The sequence below is a fragment of the Pagrus major genome, chromosome 13 (genome assembly GCF_040436345.1).
Source record: "Pagrus major chromosome 13, Pma_NU_1.0".
NCBI lineage: Eukaryota > Metazoa > Chordata > Actinopteri > Spariformes > Sparidae > Pagrus > Pagrus major.
This window is the reverse complement of record NC_133227.1, coordinates 4,588,881-4,602,324: the sequence shown is the minus strand read 5'-3', so window position 1 is coordinate 4,602,324 and position 13,444 is coordinate 4,588,881. Positions and strand designations below refer to the sequence as shown.

The 13,444-nt window shown below is 41.1% G+C and overlaps 1 protein-coding gene across 4 annotated transcripts; it reads right to left on the bottom strand.

The window, feature by feature from the left end:
* Positions 1-806: 806 nt before the first annotated feature.
* nlgn3b (neuroligin 3b) lies at positions 807-13,142 on the bottom strand. Of its 4 annotated transcripts, XM_073479471.1 has the most exons (6): positions 12,662-13,142; positions 10,248-10,307; positions 9,241-9,390; positions 8,208-8,393; positions 4,914-5,703; positions 807-1,941 (listed from the first exon to the last, which is right to left on the bottom strand). In XM_073479471.1, the coding sequence occupies exons 1-6, from the start codon at positions 13,140-13,142 to the stop codon at positions 1,146-1,148; spliced, it is 2,463 nt and encodes an 820-aa protein (XP_073335572.1). In that variant the 3' UTR covers positions 807-1,145. The 4 variants fall into 4 exon arrangements, with proteins under 4 accessions (XP_073335572.1, XP_073335573.1, XP_073335575.1 ...); XM_073479472.1 differs by lacking the exon at positions 10,248-10,307; XM_073479474.1 differs by lacking the exon at positions 10,248-10,307 and having other exon boundaries at positions 9,241-9,383; positions 12,652-12,937.
* Positions 13,143-13,444: the final 302 nt, after the last annotated feature.

Genomic DNA, 13,444 nt, shown 5'->3' with positions numbered 1-13,444 from the left:
TATATCTCGGTACGCACACCGGGGTCCAAACCACTCGGAGAAGGAGCAATATTCTGTATGTTTCATTAAACTCCTTTTAAAATGTGAATACTTGAGTTGGTATACATACAATTACAATGTAATTACATTTATCTTTCTGAAGACCTTACAGTATTCATAAACAAACGACAAATAAAATGTAGGTCTAAGTTTATTCTGTACAAAGAAGCCAAGCCAAAAGAACCATGAGTCGGTCTGAGTAGGAAAACACATTTAAAGCAATTCTATTTTTAGAGTGAAGCAGAAGTTATAGTCCTACAATGTATTAAGCAAAAGTATAGACACGTGAAATAAAGGTATTGCAAGGATACTCAAATAGACTACAATAGATTACACAACACTACATATGCAAAACTGAATGGTTAATTTTAAACAATGGCTAATTTACAGTTTTGTGGCGCACTTCTTAGCACACACACCCACGCACTCACACCCAGTCGCACACCCACACACACATGCGAGTGCTATATTTTGCACTACCAGATAGAAATTTTTTGGATAAATTTTCACCACATGTGTGACCAGTAAAATTTCAATCCGTTGTCGTAATGACTCCACAGTAATCCTTAGTGAGCGAGTTACAAGGCATTTTAAAGTAATTACAGTAAAAATACATTTTCATAATAAGCAATGTACCATGAGAAATATGTATAAAATAGCTTGATAATAATAATAATAATAATAATACTGCTTTTCAGCTCTTCCTAGATCTCATCTCCGTCCACCACGAGTTGAATGTCACTTTGTTCCACGAGATCAAAATAGATATCACAGAGTAAGAAAAAGCTTCCCATACAAATCCAACTGTAGAAACATTATACTAAGTTCTTGCTAGGTAAAGTTCCAAAAAAGCCAAAGTGGAAAATGAAATGCACTTTTTATCTTTTTTGACTGCCTCTGAAAATGATTATTATAAAATGACTCTGCAGTTAAGACTTCCTATTATGAGAGAGCAAAAGGCAGGATGTTGGCGGTTGTACACCTTTGGAAAAGACAGAACGAACATTTCAACCCTATTTTACCTACACATCCTAAATACAGCTTTACATTTCCGTGTTTTACGTACGCACAGTTCCCCTCGACATCTCCTCTCGCCTCCTGCCAGGCTATACCCGTGTGGTAGAGTGGGTGCTGGGCAGGCCTGCAGAGCTGTAACCGGCGGGGAAGGTGCTGTACGGACTCATGTTGGAGAGGCCCATCAGGGAGTTGGGGATCATAGTGATGTTGTTGGGTGTCATCAGGGGGATGTCGTCAGGGGAGCGGCGCTGGCTGAGTGAGAAGTCCAAGCTTGGCGATACGTGAAGGGGATTGTGAAGGGCCTCGCACTGGTTCCTCTGGGTCGACAGGGTCTCGTCTATAGTGTTGGTGTGGCTCACGTTGTTGCCCTTGGTGTCACACTGGGGACTGGGCTGCTGGGATGTGTCCTGTCGACTGCGCTTGTCCTTGCGGTAGTACAGAGCAGCAAAGGCCAGGACGTTGAGAAAGAGCAATGAGGCCCCTACAGCGATGGTGACGCTGAGCTCTGTGGAGTAATCTCTCGGGTTCGGCATGATCAGAGGACCCATCTCCCTCCCACCTTCACCATCATTGTGGGCAGTGGATACAGGAGGTCGGCCAGTGCTGCCGGGTCTCTTACCATTGGACTGGGTGGGATCCAGCGGGGTGACCTTGGTGGTGGTGGAGGAGTAATGGAACATGTCATGTAGGTTGTAGAGATGAGGCACCAGGTGTTTCCAGAAGGCCACCTTGGTGGCGCGGTAGTGATCACGTATACGAGGCTTCAGGCCAATGTGCAAGTACAGTTGGTCGTAGGGGTCGTACTTGGACCAGGCCACCTCCTCGAAGCGGTTGGCCTTGGTATGGATGAACTTGGTGTCCTGTGGCACCGGCTTGTTGGGATCCCTACAGACATATCAAAGACAGAAAACCTGAGTCCCAATAGATAAATAAGATAGAAGAAAGCTGAATACTATTATTATTGTTCATCCAATTTCATATATCATCATATTGCACTGAAATTATCTTATTAAGATATCAAAATAGAAATACTTTTTTCGAAATGATTAATGGGTCAGAACACATTGTAATTACTAGAAAATGTGTTGCTGAATTTCTTTTGACACCCAGTGGAATACAATTATTTTTTTTGTTTTCTTTTGCTTGAATTTGGCCTCAGATTATGTGTATCATTACTGATAAAATATCCTCATGCATATTGTGATAAGGATTTTGACCACATTCCTCAGACCTTGGTACAACCCCAATGGGATGCTGTGTAGAACATAAATAAAAAGACTGTTTACCAACAACCGTTTTACAAAGTGTTTCTGAGCCCATGCAGTAATAACCCTTATACAATCATGTGTTTCACAAATTACTGACTGAGTCTTTAGAGGATGCCCCTTTCAGACCCAATCATGATACTTTATACCAATGAAGCTGTTTACCTGTGGAATGTTCCAAACAGGTGTTTTTTGAGCAACCTTCCCAGTCTTTTGTTGCTCCTGTCCCAACTTGTTTGAAATGTGCTGCTGGCATCAAAGCATAAATTTGCCAGTGATGGAAAAACTAAGTACATTAGCTCAAGTACTGGACTTAAGTATAACCTTGAGTTACTTGTACTTTACTTGAGTATTTCAATTTATTCTACTTTATACTTCCACATCATTTGGAGGCAAATGTTGTGCTTCTTACTCTACTATATTTATTTGATAACTTAATTACTAGTTACTTTGCAGATTGCATCCTGCATTAGAGCCAAAGCGGCACATTTTAAAATTGATTTATTTGATACGCAATCGGATACAAAAAAAACAAAACAATGATATTTAGAAAAATGCTGACTATCAGATCTGATCATTGACCAGGTCGATAATGCCAACGGCAAGTCAACACTGAGTGTACAGTTTATACATAGATGTAAATTAATGTTTAATTTACTTTTACTTGTACTTTTGATACATTTATTGCCCCAAAATTAGTACATGTCATATAAGATACTTTAAGACTTTTAAGTACTAATTTAAGTAATGTTTGTATGGGTGACTTTCACTTTTACAAAAGTAATATTTTAACACGATATCTTTGTGTTTACTCAGAAATGATGTAGAAGTAGAAACAATAGAAAAAGAACTTCATCAACAGAAGGCCAAAAGGGAGGTCAACACAATGTAATATCACCATTTCTCCTCAAGGGCTCAGCATTCACTCATTCCTACTCACTACAGTGACCTGTGCTGTGCATCCTACTCCTACGGTCATCGTCCACAAAGACTCACTGCAGCCATGCATTCAAAATGCAGGAAGACTGCAGCAGGGCAGCAGTGCAGTGCAACTCACTTTGGTGTCTCTTATCTTCAAAAACACTCTGCAAATCTTTGCTTCTGTATGACGTAAAACAAGCTGTCAGAGGGAGAGCAGCAGAGCTGTTGCACTTTCAACAGCATGTTTTTCCAGAGCTTGTCAGTGTTAGGTTAATATCAGGTCAACATCAGACTATAGCCTGTTGTAGATAATGAACTCTCATTTGCTGCAAACTTAATTAAGCTGAAAAACATATCCAGTCATCCAGTCAAATACTTTAAAATGTCACTGCTTGTTATATTTAATCAAAATACATATATCATAGGTGCCTAACAGAAACCTAGATAGAAACAAAAAGAGACAGATATGTAGATAGATATTTTTTGTCTCTCCGTGAAACTGATACAAACGCTCTGACATATACACTGTCAGAAGGAAAGAGAGCTCCAAAGTTCAAATGCCTAACAGTACCCTGAAGGCTTCGTACTCAAATCTAGAACAGACAGTGATGTACAGCAAACATGTATATGCAGTGTAAACATCTCTGATCTGATTATTTGTGTCATCTCTCACAGTAAAGTTGGCAGATGTTTATGGAATACGTGTTAACCACCGCTTCCCATCTCCTCTTCAACACAACCTTTTTGTTAAACAGTGCTTTAAACATTTATGTGAATTAAGCTATAAATTTTGAAAACCATCACCTTAAGGAAGTCTGGCCAAAGTAATGAAACTCTGTTATGTGTGTAAAGAAAGGTTATACAGATGCCTAAACTGGCTCATTAAGAAAGAGACATCTTGGCATTTAAAAAGAAACAGGTCTCATTAGATGCCGTGCGCTGTATATATTCTACAGTTTCATTTTTTAATGTGACCATATAGTGAAGCATCACTTTTATGTGAGTGTAAAATTAAACTGTTCTTTACATGGATGGTGAGGTCAAATCTATTCAAGCAAAGGAGAGGCATACCTGACTTACAGGACGTGTCTGTGCATTAATGGTACAGCTATTGACTTTTGATGTGTGTTAGTCGATAAAAACTGAAGCAGCACTTTACATGTGCGAGTTGTTGTGAACTAACAAAGGAGATAAGGTAACCTAAATGCACCTTATGTCATTTTTGCCGCTAAGGGTATAATCCTTTGTCCACGTTAACATAACAAAAAATGTAGTTTGATGACATCAGGAAGTTGCATGGGATCATGGGAGTTCTTGTCTTTATTGATAAACAATCATCATTACTGATGTAAATGAAGACAATGTGACAGAAATGTTCATGGACGAGGTAATCCATTAAATATTTAATCATGATACATTTCCCTGCAAGTTATAGCAACAGGCAACCAAATTACTGTTACCCTGAGCAAAATTACGGATTTCGTTGTTTTAAAAGAGACCTACATTATACTGTTTTGTTTTTTCCTTTCCTTCAGTGTTTTATGTGTATTCTTGTGCATGTAAAAGATCTTGAAAGTTATAAGGCCAAAGTCTGCACCAACAGAAGCTCCCGTCTCCCACAGAATATACACAGCTTTACTTTGGTTTATGCCCGGATTTGCTGTTACTCACCCACTCTTGGCGAAGTTGGTCCAGTAAGTCATAACCACAGCGCTGAGCATGATGTCGTTCCTGGAGAAGTTGCAGGGGAACAGGTCAGTCGGGCCCACCATTGGGATGCCAAACACATATGGCACCTCGTCTCCATGCGCCGAGTCTGACCACACTGGCTTCATCAGGCTCTGGCAGTGGTGGTAGAAGGCGTAGAAGTATGTAGGCGAGCCGTAGCGAGCGTGCAGGTCAGCCGTCACCACTGAGGGCTCCACCCACTGGTGGTCGGTGAAGAGAGCCACCAGAGTCTTCCTCCTGGTCTCTGGGTTGTCCTTGTCAGCCCAGTCTGTGTACATGAATTTAATTGTCTCCCTCAGCGTGTCCTTCCCTTCTGGGTAGCCATACAAACTGTCCACAAAGTCTGACACAGCAAAGTCAAAGTCGCTGCCAGACACGCCGTCCTCCAGGTCCATCACGTTCTCCACGAAGCGCAGTCCCTCTCCCTGGTTGACACCCAGCATTATATCATAATTAAGGAACTCGCCCTGCTCCATCAAGATCTCTGGGTCGTCCGGGATGACGTCTCCGTCAATGACAGGACCGAAAGCCACGCGGTATCGGGCAGGCTGGATGTCTTGCTCCACCAGCTCCTTTGCACTCTTCTTTTGCAGGCAGGAGACCATGTCCACGGTGTCAAGCACGTTGCAGCCGACCCTCTCGGCCAGCATGCGGGTGTACTTGACCGGTTGGTAGTTAACAGCCCAGCTGGATAGTGCTGAACCACTTTGAATGATGGCTCTGTGGAATAAACCTTGGGACACAAAATTGAGAACAAAAACACACAAAAGACAACAGAAGCCAACAAAACAGTGGTTAGTACTTGGGCCCAACAAATCATTATTATAACTATTATTTTTCAGCATGAACGTTAAGGGCATTCTGAACCGCCCCAAGCAAATACATGATTCACTTTCACACTAATTGCTATTCACAATTAAAATCAAAGGTTTGCTGCCTACATGTGATGCACTTTGAATACTAGCCAGGGAGATGAAGCATTAAAGAGAGCGAAAAAAAAGCGAGTGGAGCCTTGCTGATGAGAAGCTGCTCAGTAAAGCAGCTGGTTGAAGAAATGAACTGGTGATAGGATGTTGGTTCATTCTTTTGTTATTATAATGACAAAAAAATACTTGTTTTTCTCAGTTGATCCCCTTATTTCACGTGGTGTCATAACTGTATGCAGATGGCAGTGAATGCAAGTCAAATGAATGATCAATTTGCAGCACTGTTTCAGAGGAGGTGTTCTCTACACCAGTTATTTGTAGGATCGTTAATACGGTATGTCTAACAAACAGTATAGCTTACATATAGACTGCTGATGCCAACTGTGCGGTGGAGGGTCTGTGCAGGGAGCTGAATATGCAGTAACCCTGATCCTTCAATGTTGATACAGTAAACATGCTGCTCTGTCAAATTGTTTATATGCAGTGCGTCACCTCTGTCTCTAGGGATTTTGTATCTACCACCTAAAAATGACAAGTGATATGTATCAACTCAAAAAAATATACTCTGCTGAGGTTAAGGCATAGCAGTCGCTGGAGATAGAGGAGTGCAGGGACAGTGTCACTTTCTCCCTCCTATGCTGTCATTTATTTAAAATTTTTTTTAGGGCAGCAGCTAGCTACTCTACTTCAAAGACAGCCGGAGGTCTTTGTGCATTGGCTGCAGCCGAGCGAGGGCATCAAATACAAAGCTCACAAAGGACAGTTGCCGCAGCGTCCCTGGCATTGATGAAAACGCACAATTTCTGCCCTTCTTGTGATTCTGTCCAGCATCAACGGGAGGACCAGGGCAATAATAGGGCAAAGATAACAGGTTCAATTCCCTTCGGGCCAGCCATATTGAAATACGCACCTTTGATTCTTGCAATGAGCTTCGAATAAGTGTTTGCCAAATGGCACAGTATCAAAAGGAAGTAGGTTGCTTTTCTTTTTTCAGTTGATGGATACCAGATACCAGGTTTCTATGATATATATTGTCATTTCATAAATAATATAACAACAGTTGGTAGAATGACTTTGCTGTGGAAGCTGGACAGGAATGTTCGATATTCAACTAAAGCACTGCCAATTTATAAGGTAAGGTTTAGAGATAATAAACTTAGAACTCAGAAAATATCTGAAGGTCTATTTTTTGTGTGTTCCAGCTTCATCCCCAAACCAACCCTGTCTGTAGTAAACAGTGCCTTCACTCAAGGCTTTGCAATTACAGAGGACCAATGCAAACCATTGAAGGTCCATTGTGTAGGATTTAGGGGGATCTATTGACAGAAATGGAACGTATTTTTCATAATTATGTTTTCATTTGTGTATATCTCCTGGAACTAAGAATTATTGTGTTTTTGTTCAACACAATAAGCCTTTTATATCACTGAGGGAGCAGGTCCTCTTCCAGTCAGCCATGTTTCTACAGTAGCCCAGAACGCAGGGTTTGAAAATCTAATAGCAGGGAAAGGAAAGGAAAGGAAAGGAAAACTACATTTTATTTACAGCTTATCACATTGACTCAAATTCAAAGAGCTACAAACACTAGTTGGTGTTACTGTGGCTAGGTAGCAAACATCGGTAAATTGGGAATAAAGTAAAAAAATGTCTAACCAAGCTACTTACTGGAGGTCTGGAGGGTTGTGTCCCCCCTCTCTCCCGCTGGGATTTAACCTCTTTGCCACATGCCACTAAATCCTACACAGGTGACCTTCAAAGGTGTTTTATATATATATATTTTAAATTGTTTATTGTACCATACAGTGCATTTGGGATAAAAAGAGGGCAAATAAATCTGACTCCAAAAAAACTAAAACATTTGTCAGTCTGAATGGTAGCAACTGAGGGACACAGGTGAACGTGACTTCACGGTGAAAACTTTCTAATGCCAGTGGGCTTCTTGAAGAGCTTCACATTTTAAGAGGCAAAGCTTTTAGGCTGATTAGATTGAGTAAAGGGGAACAAAAGCAATCACTTACTTAACGAACACCCCCTTTACCCTGCTCCCATATCATAACACTTCATCTCCCTGACAGACCATTTAGAGCTGCGCTTGAGACAAAGAACAATCTCGAAATGATTAAAACGTATCGTTCAAAAACTAACAGTGACATCGTCAAGATAAGAAATTAATATGATTGAGAAAAAATTGAATCTTCAATCTTAACTTAAATTACTGCATTAATGACAACCTCGGCTTCAGCTTGTGACCGAGCAGATCTGTTTGGATCAAAGTCAGAGATAACTGAGATGGTGAAAGGCAGATTCTTACCCTCTGAGTGGTGGGACAGAGTTAGCAGGCTGACACAGGAAGCACCAATTCCAGATCCAAAGACCGTGATGCGACCCGGGTCCCCTCCAAAGTAACCGATGTTCTTACTGATCCAACGGAGAGCTTGAATCTGATCCAGGAGCCCATAATTTCCTTTAGCTGCCTGATCACCAGTACTGAGGAAGCCTGAAGTTCACAGACAGACAACAGACCCAGTGCTGAAGTAGAGATCTACAGAATATATGTCACAGCTTTGATCTAAAGTTGTAGCTCAGCAGGGCATCTGAATGAACTGACACGTTTTCCCCTCAAGTGAAAACATGCCTTTGCTCTCTCCCACAGCGTCTTGACTACTTTAGTCAACTCGTTGTAATAGTCTCCACGCAGCCGCGCACCTCCGGAACAGATCAGGGCTCTGCTCATCAAATCTGAACGCTCTCCTTGTGAGTGACTTCATATAATTTAAAGTGCATGAATATATAAATCCTTCTCGTGTGCTTGTTTCTTTACATGAATTTGATAAAACCAAACAGAGGTCACTGTTGCTCTTACAATTGATCCTATTACTTATTCCCTTGTCTGGTCTCATCTAAACAATGCCCTGTTTTGAATGTTAAACGCAGGGAAACGACAATCTCCTGACCTTGTGAATGCGACATTCCTCCATTATCTATTCAAATCATTTTTTTTCTGTCAAGAATGGCAAAGGCTGATAATCTTGTGCAGATTAGATAAATCAATCTAAAGGAAGATACGTTGTGTTTTCAGAAGGGGTCTAAAACAAGGACAGGACATGATATGTATTTGCATCACTTTTCCTCTGAAGGCAACATTTGTATGCAAATCAAGCTATTCCAAGATCACTTTTGCCCATATTTTCTCATACTATTTCTCTCATGTCTCTACTTCTTTTTATGGGTTGATAACAGCAGCACAGGTGGAAATAAATGACCACTGAGACAGTTTATCCCCTCAGATTAAACCAGGGCTTAACACCACATTAAAAGTTACCACACAGAGACGCCGTCATCACCTAATATTCCAATTCTGTAGTTGAGCGTGACGACAACAACATTCCCATAACTGGCCAGCACGCTGCCGTCCATCATGTTCCCAGTGCCCTCCATATAGGAGCCTCCGTGGATGTAGACCATCACAGGTCGAGCTTCAGAGTCCCTTATATCTGCAATGTCAACACACACACACATACATGCTGAGCAAACAGATGCAACAGTAATGACACAGAGAATTAATAGAGCGCTGTTACTAAATCTTTATATCAACAGTATGAGCTCAGTATGAGGTATGGGTGCTTAGAAAAGTTGCTTAGAAGCAGTGGTAGGCCTGTGGTTGGAAGCTGTAATGACATTCAGAAAATGCATGGTAAATACACTCTGAGGAGGGGTGTATGGATAAAAAGGTCAAATATAATTAACAGCAGTTGCATGTAAGCGCTCAACCAAGCATTCTTTGCTTTGTAGCATATTTGAAATTCTCTACAGAGGTAGAAAGAGAAAAAAATGTATTGATTTGTGGTTTGAGCTCTCTTAAGACATTAATTTTGTAAGATGGTTCAACATATAAAAGCATGCAGAAGAATGAAAGGCATGTTGCAGAGTAAGTACCGCACTACAGTGAGCTCTTTGTTATCTTCTAGTGCGAGCTAAAATAGGAAGTTCAATAAGAATAGAAAATCTATATTTCATGTTTGTAGACCAATTTGTTATATTAACTAACAACTGTCTTTAAAAGGGACTATAAGACAGATAAGTAGATAATGCACTCTCAGGATCAATGTGCGGAGAAGCAGAGATGTAGCACTTACTGAGGAGGGCTGCAACAACGCTCAATTCAAGACATGAGGTGCAGGAGCAGCAAACTTATGTAATCATCAAATCAGAAAACATTTATCTCCTTCCACTCAAAAAAGAGCCCCCACACTTCCTCGGTAAAGTCAAAACTAAGGATTGTAAGATCTCCATCCACCAAACTCAAGCTAAAAGAATCCATGCATCAAGACTTTGAGCTCTTAAAAAATACCTTCAGATATATGAGTCTCAGCATGTGAGAAAGCCGCCCCCTTTTTCTTGTGTTGGCTCCCTGGGATTCACATAAGAAAAAAAAAAAGTACAGAATTCAAAATAGCATGGTTCACTGTGCCTCCTGTTTAATATATGGTCCAATCAAACTGACAGAATCAGGAGAAAAAAGATCCTTGAATTATATGCAGAAATAGAAAAGAAAAGTCCATTTACATACAGTGTGAGAGCCCTGTAATTGCTTCTGACAAAATGAGAAATCTTTGGAGATGTATGGCACGATTACATTACCAGTTAGAGTTACACATTAATCAGCATTTGGAATTCAGATTTTATCAAGCAAACAAATTATTTTTCCCTGTTAGATATTTTTAGGAAATGGCACAGTGTGTGTATATGTGCACATGCACATACACACACACTGTTACCTTTGCATGGTTTATTATCTGTATTGTTATATTGACCCAGCTGCCTCGGATTAGACTGGAGTAATACATCTTTCGTGATTCATCTCATCTCTCTGGTCAATTATATCTTTACAAAAACTGTCAATTCTTCAGCTAAACCGCAGGATAGCTCCTGAATAAGAGGTTTATGGTTTGTTGATGAATAATTTATAAACTCTGACTTGAGTGGGACACAAAAATAAATATAAGGAAGTGAGAATTTTGGAAACACACTCTTGAATTTGACATGGCAAAAAGACTACGGGAGATGAGCAGGAATGGAAACAGCAAAGGTTTCACACATCAGTGGAACAAATTATAAAGTCACAGAATGCCTTTGGTGCATTTTAAATAAACAATGATCAAGTCTGAAGAAATAGAAACCTACAGAAGTGATGGGTTATGTTATTTACAGTGAAATGCAAATGTGAAATTTAATTAACCTGTTTGCGTGCCGGGTGAGGAGGCCTTTAGGCAGCACTCAGACTTTACAAAACGTGGGCTGCACCATTTTGGACCGCTACCTCTCAAGCAGGCTGTTTATCTGTTGTTGCTACGCTACCATAGAAAAGTCAGTCAAAGAGTGGCATGTTACATACAAAAGCTGAACACAGTCCAACTTTGAATGCTGAATGTTTTGTATTAGCCTGAATGCCTGTGGGAGGGAGGAAATGTATTCTCAGAAAACATGTTTAATTGGTGTATTGAACTTGCCAGAATTAGAGAAATCTGTTTGTCAACACTTAAGATTTAGAGGAGATACCGAATCACTGTGGTATTACATTGTTCTGCTTATCTACAGATTCACAGCAGACACACAAAATGTTCCCTTGCTGGTTCATTTCACAGTTGTGTTAGACACAAAAAGAGGAGGAATTCAGCAAGCAACAGACAGGAGTTGACTCTTGTACCTCACTAATTGGCCCCCAACAGACACACTGTCTGAACAAAGCAGAGGTTTGTAAAAATATAAATTTGAATTCTTAACAAACATGGAAAGCGCTGAATGCTAGCTTTTCTTGATTTTCTAAGTCATTCTTCATGTTTACCTTGATGCTTGGCCGTGACAGCCAAATATGCAATGCCATCACTTTAAAGGCTGAAAATTATTGCTTAGTTTAGGTGGACCGATACTTGAACAACACCTTACCTCAGCAATATTAAACTGGATGTCACGGAAACAAGCACAGCCTGGTGCATTAATATTTAGTTGTCCCTCTACAGTTTGTGTATCTGTACATAGTCAGTGGCATCAGGGTAACACCCTCAGTTGCCATGACTACCTAAATATCAATAAATTCCTGTTTAACAGTGGGAACATGATTGTTATTACAATATGACTGCAACAGGTAAAACAATGATGACGGTGCTTTGGATGGTAAATCAGCCCTTGGCGGCAGCAATGACATGAGCAGTGGTCACACACATGCTTTATGATGATAGCAGGACGCAGCCCGGTTGCCAGAATAAAATGTTGGCAATTTACGTTTTGGCAAACCACGAATAACTTCACATTTGTACATTTCATACATATTATATCAGCGTATCTGAAGTGACATACTTCAGATTACATAGGAGCGGATTTTCTCATCTGGCAAGTTTGAGTTTGTGGCAGCAAAGGCGGATATTTTTAATGAGATGTCGGAGACGCTCATATTGCTTTAAACGAGATGTCAGGACAAAGTCTGTTTGTGGAGACAGAAGCAGATATTTTTTAAACGAGACATCAGGACTATTCCAACTGTGTTTGTGTGACAGAAGCGGACTCTAACCAGACCTTAACCACAGCGTAGTAACAGTGAGACGTAGAAATATGAAATGTACAAATGTCACATATCCATGGTTTGCAGCAATGTTCAATGGCAACATTTTTTCTGGCGTTTGGGTTGCATGACGACTTTGGGGCCACCATAAGAATGATCAATGGACATGGAAAGTCATTGCCGTCCATTTTACCACACCAACTCACCATCCTCTGTCGGAGCGTAGATGTTTAGATATAAACAGTCCTCGCTCTGATCCTGAATGTATGTGGCTACTGTGTCCAGGTTATAGGTGAACCATATGGGCATCATGATCTCTGGCACGGTGTTGTGGATGTTCTGAGGGCACACAGGCATGAAGTGGGTAGCATTCTTGATACCTGACCAAGAGGAGGGCTGCTCAGGGGGCATGAAACGCTTCTCGCCCACAGGCGGAGCGGCATAGGGGACCCCCAAATACTGATCAACGGGCCGGAGCACCTCGCTGGGCACAGGAACCCTGAGGCCTCGCAGTTTCCCGAACTGGGTGGTCACCGTCGGGTAGAATTTCTGGCTTGTTGCCTTTGTGAATGACCAGCAGGAACATAGTATCCACCAGAGAAGAGCACAGTGGGTGATGGTTACAGTCCCTTGCTGATGTAGCAGGTGTGCAGGCAACAGATGGTCTCTAAATGTAGCCAGCCACATGGTCTGGGCAGGACAGTGCCCTTGCACAGCACTAATGCACACTGTAGTGTCCGCTCAGTCCCTCTGCACTGACCCTGTCAAACAGACATCACTCACTGTGCCTTCGGCTCCAACGGTTATCAAATCCAAATGCGCCTCAGCCAGGTATGAACCGCCCCCACTTCCGCTTTTCATTGCAGTGCACACAAATCTGAAAACGAGATGATCAGAAAAATGAGATGAGAAAACATCAAAATGATGTCAAAATAGTGCTACATATCTGTATAACTGAATAACTTTGGATAAAAGGATTATCTCCCTTC

What these genes read in the sequence shown, in the direction of transcription:
- nlgn3b (XM_073479471.1), bottom strand. Translation starts at nt 13,142, where the DNA reads ATGTGGCTGGCTACATTTAGAGACCATCTGTTGCCTGCACACCTGCTA. An exon ending in CTACAGAATTGGAATATTAG is followed by an intron (nt 8,394 to 9,240) that starts GTGATGACGGCG and finishes TGTGAACTTCAG; the next exon opens with GCTTCCTCAGTACTGGTGAT. An exon ending in ACCAACTTCGCCAAGAGTGG is followed by an intron (nt 1,942 to 4,913) that starts GTGAGTAACAGC and finishes ATATGTCTGTAG; the next exon opens with GGATCCCAACAAGCCGGTGC.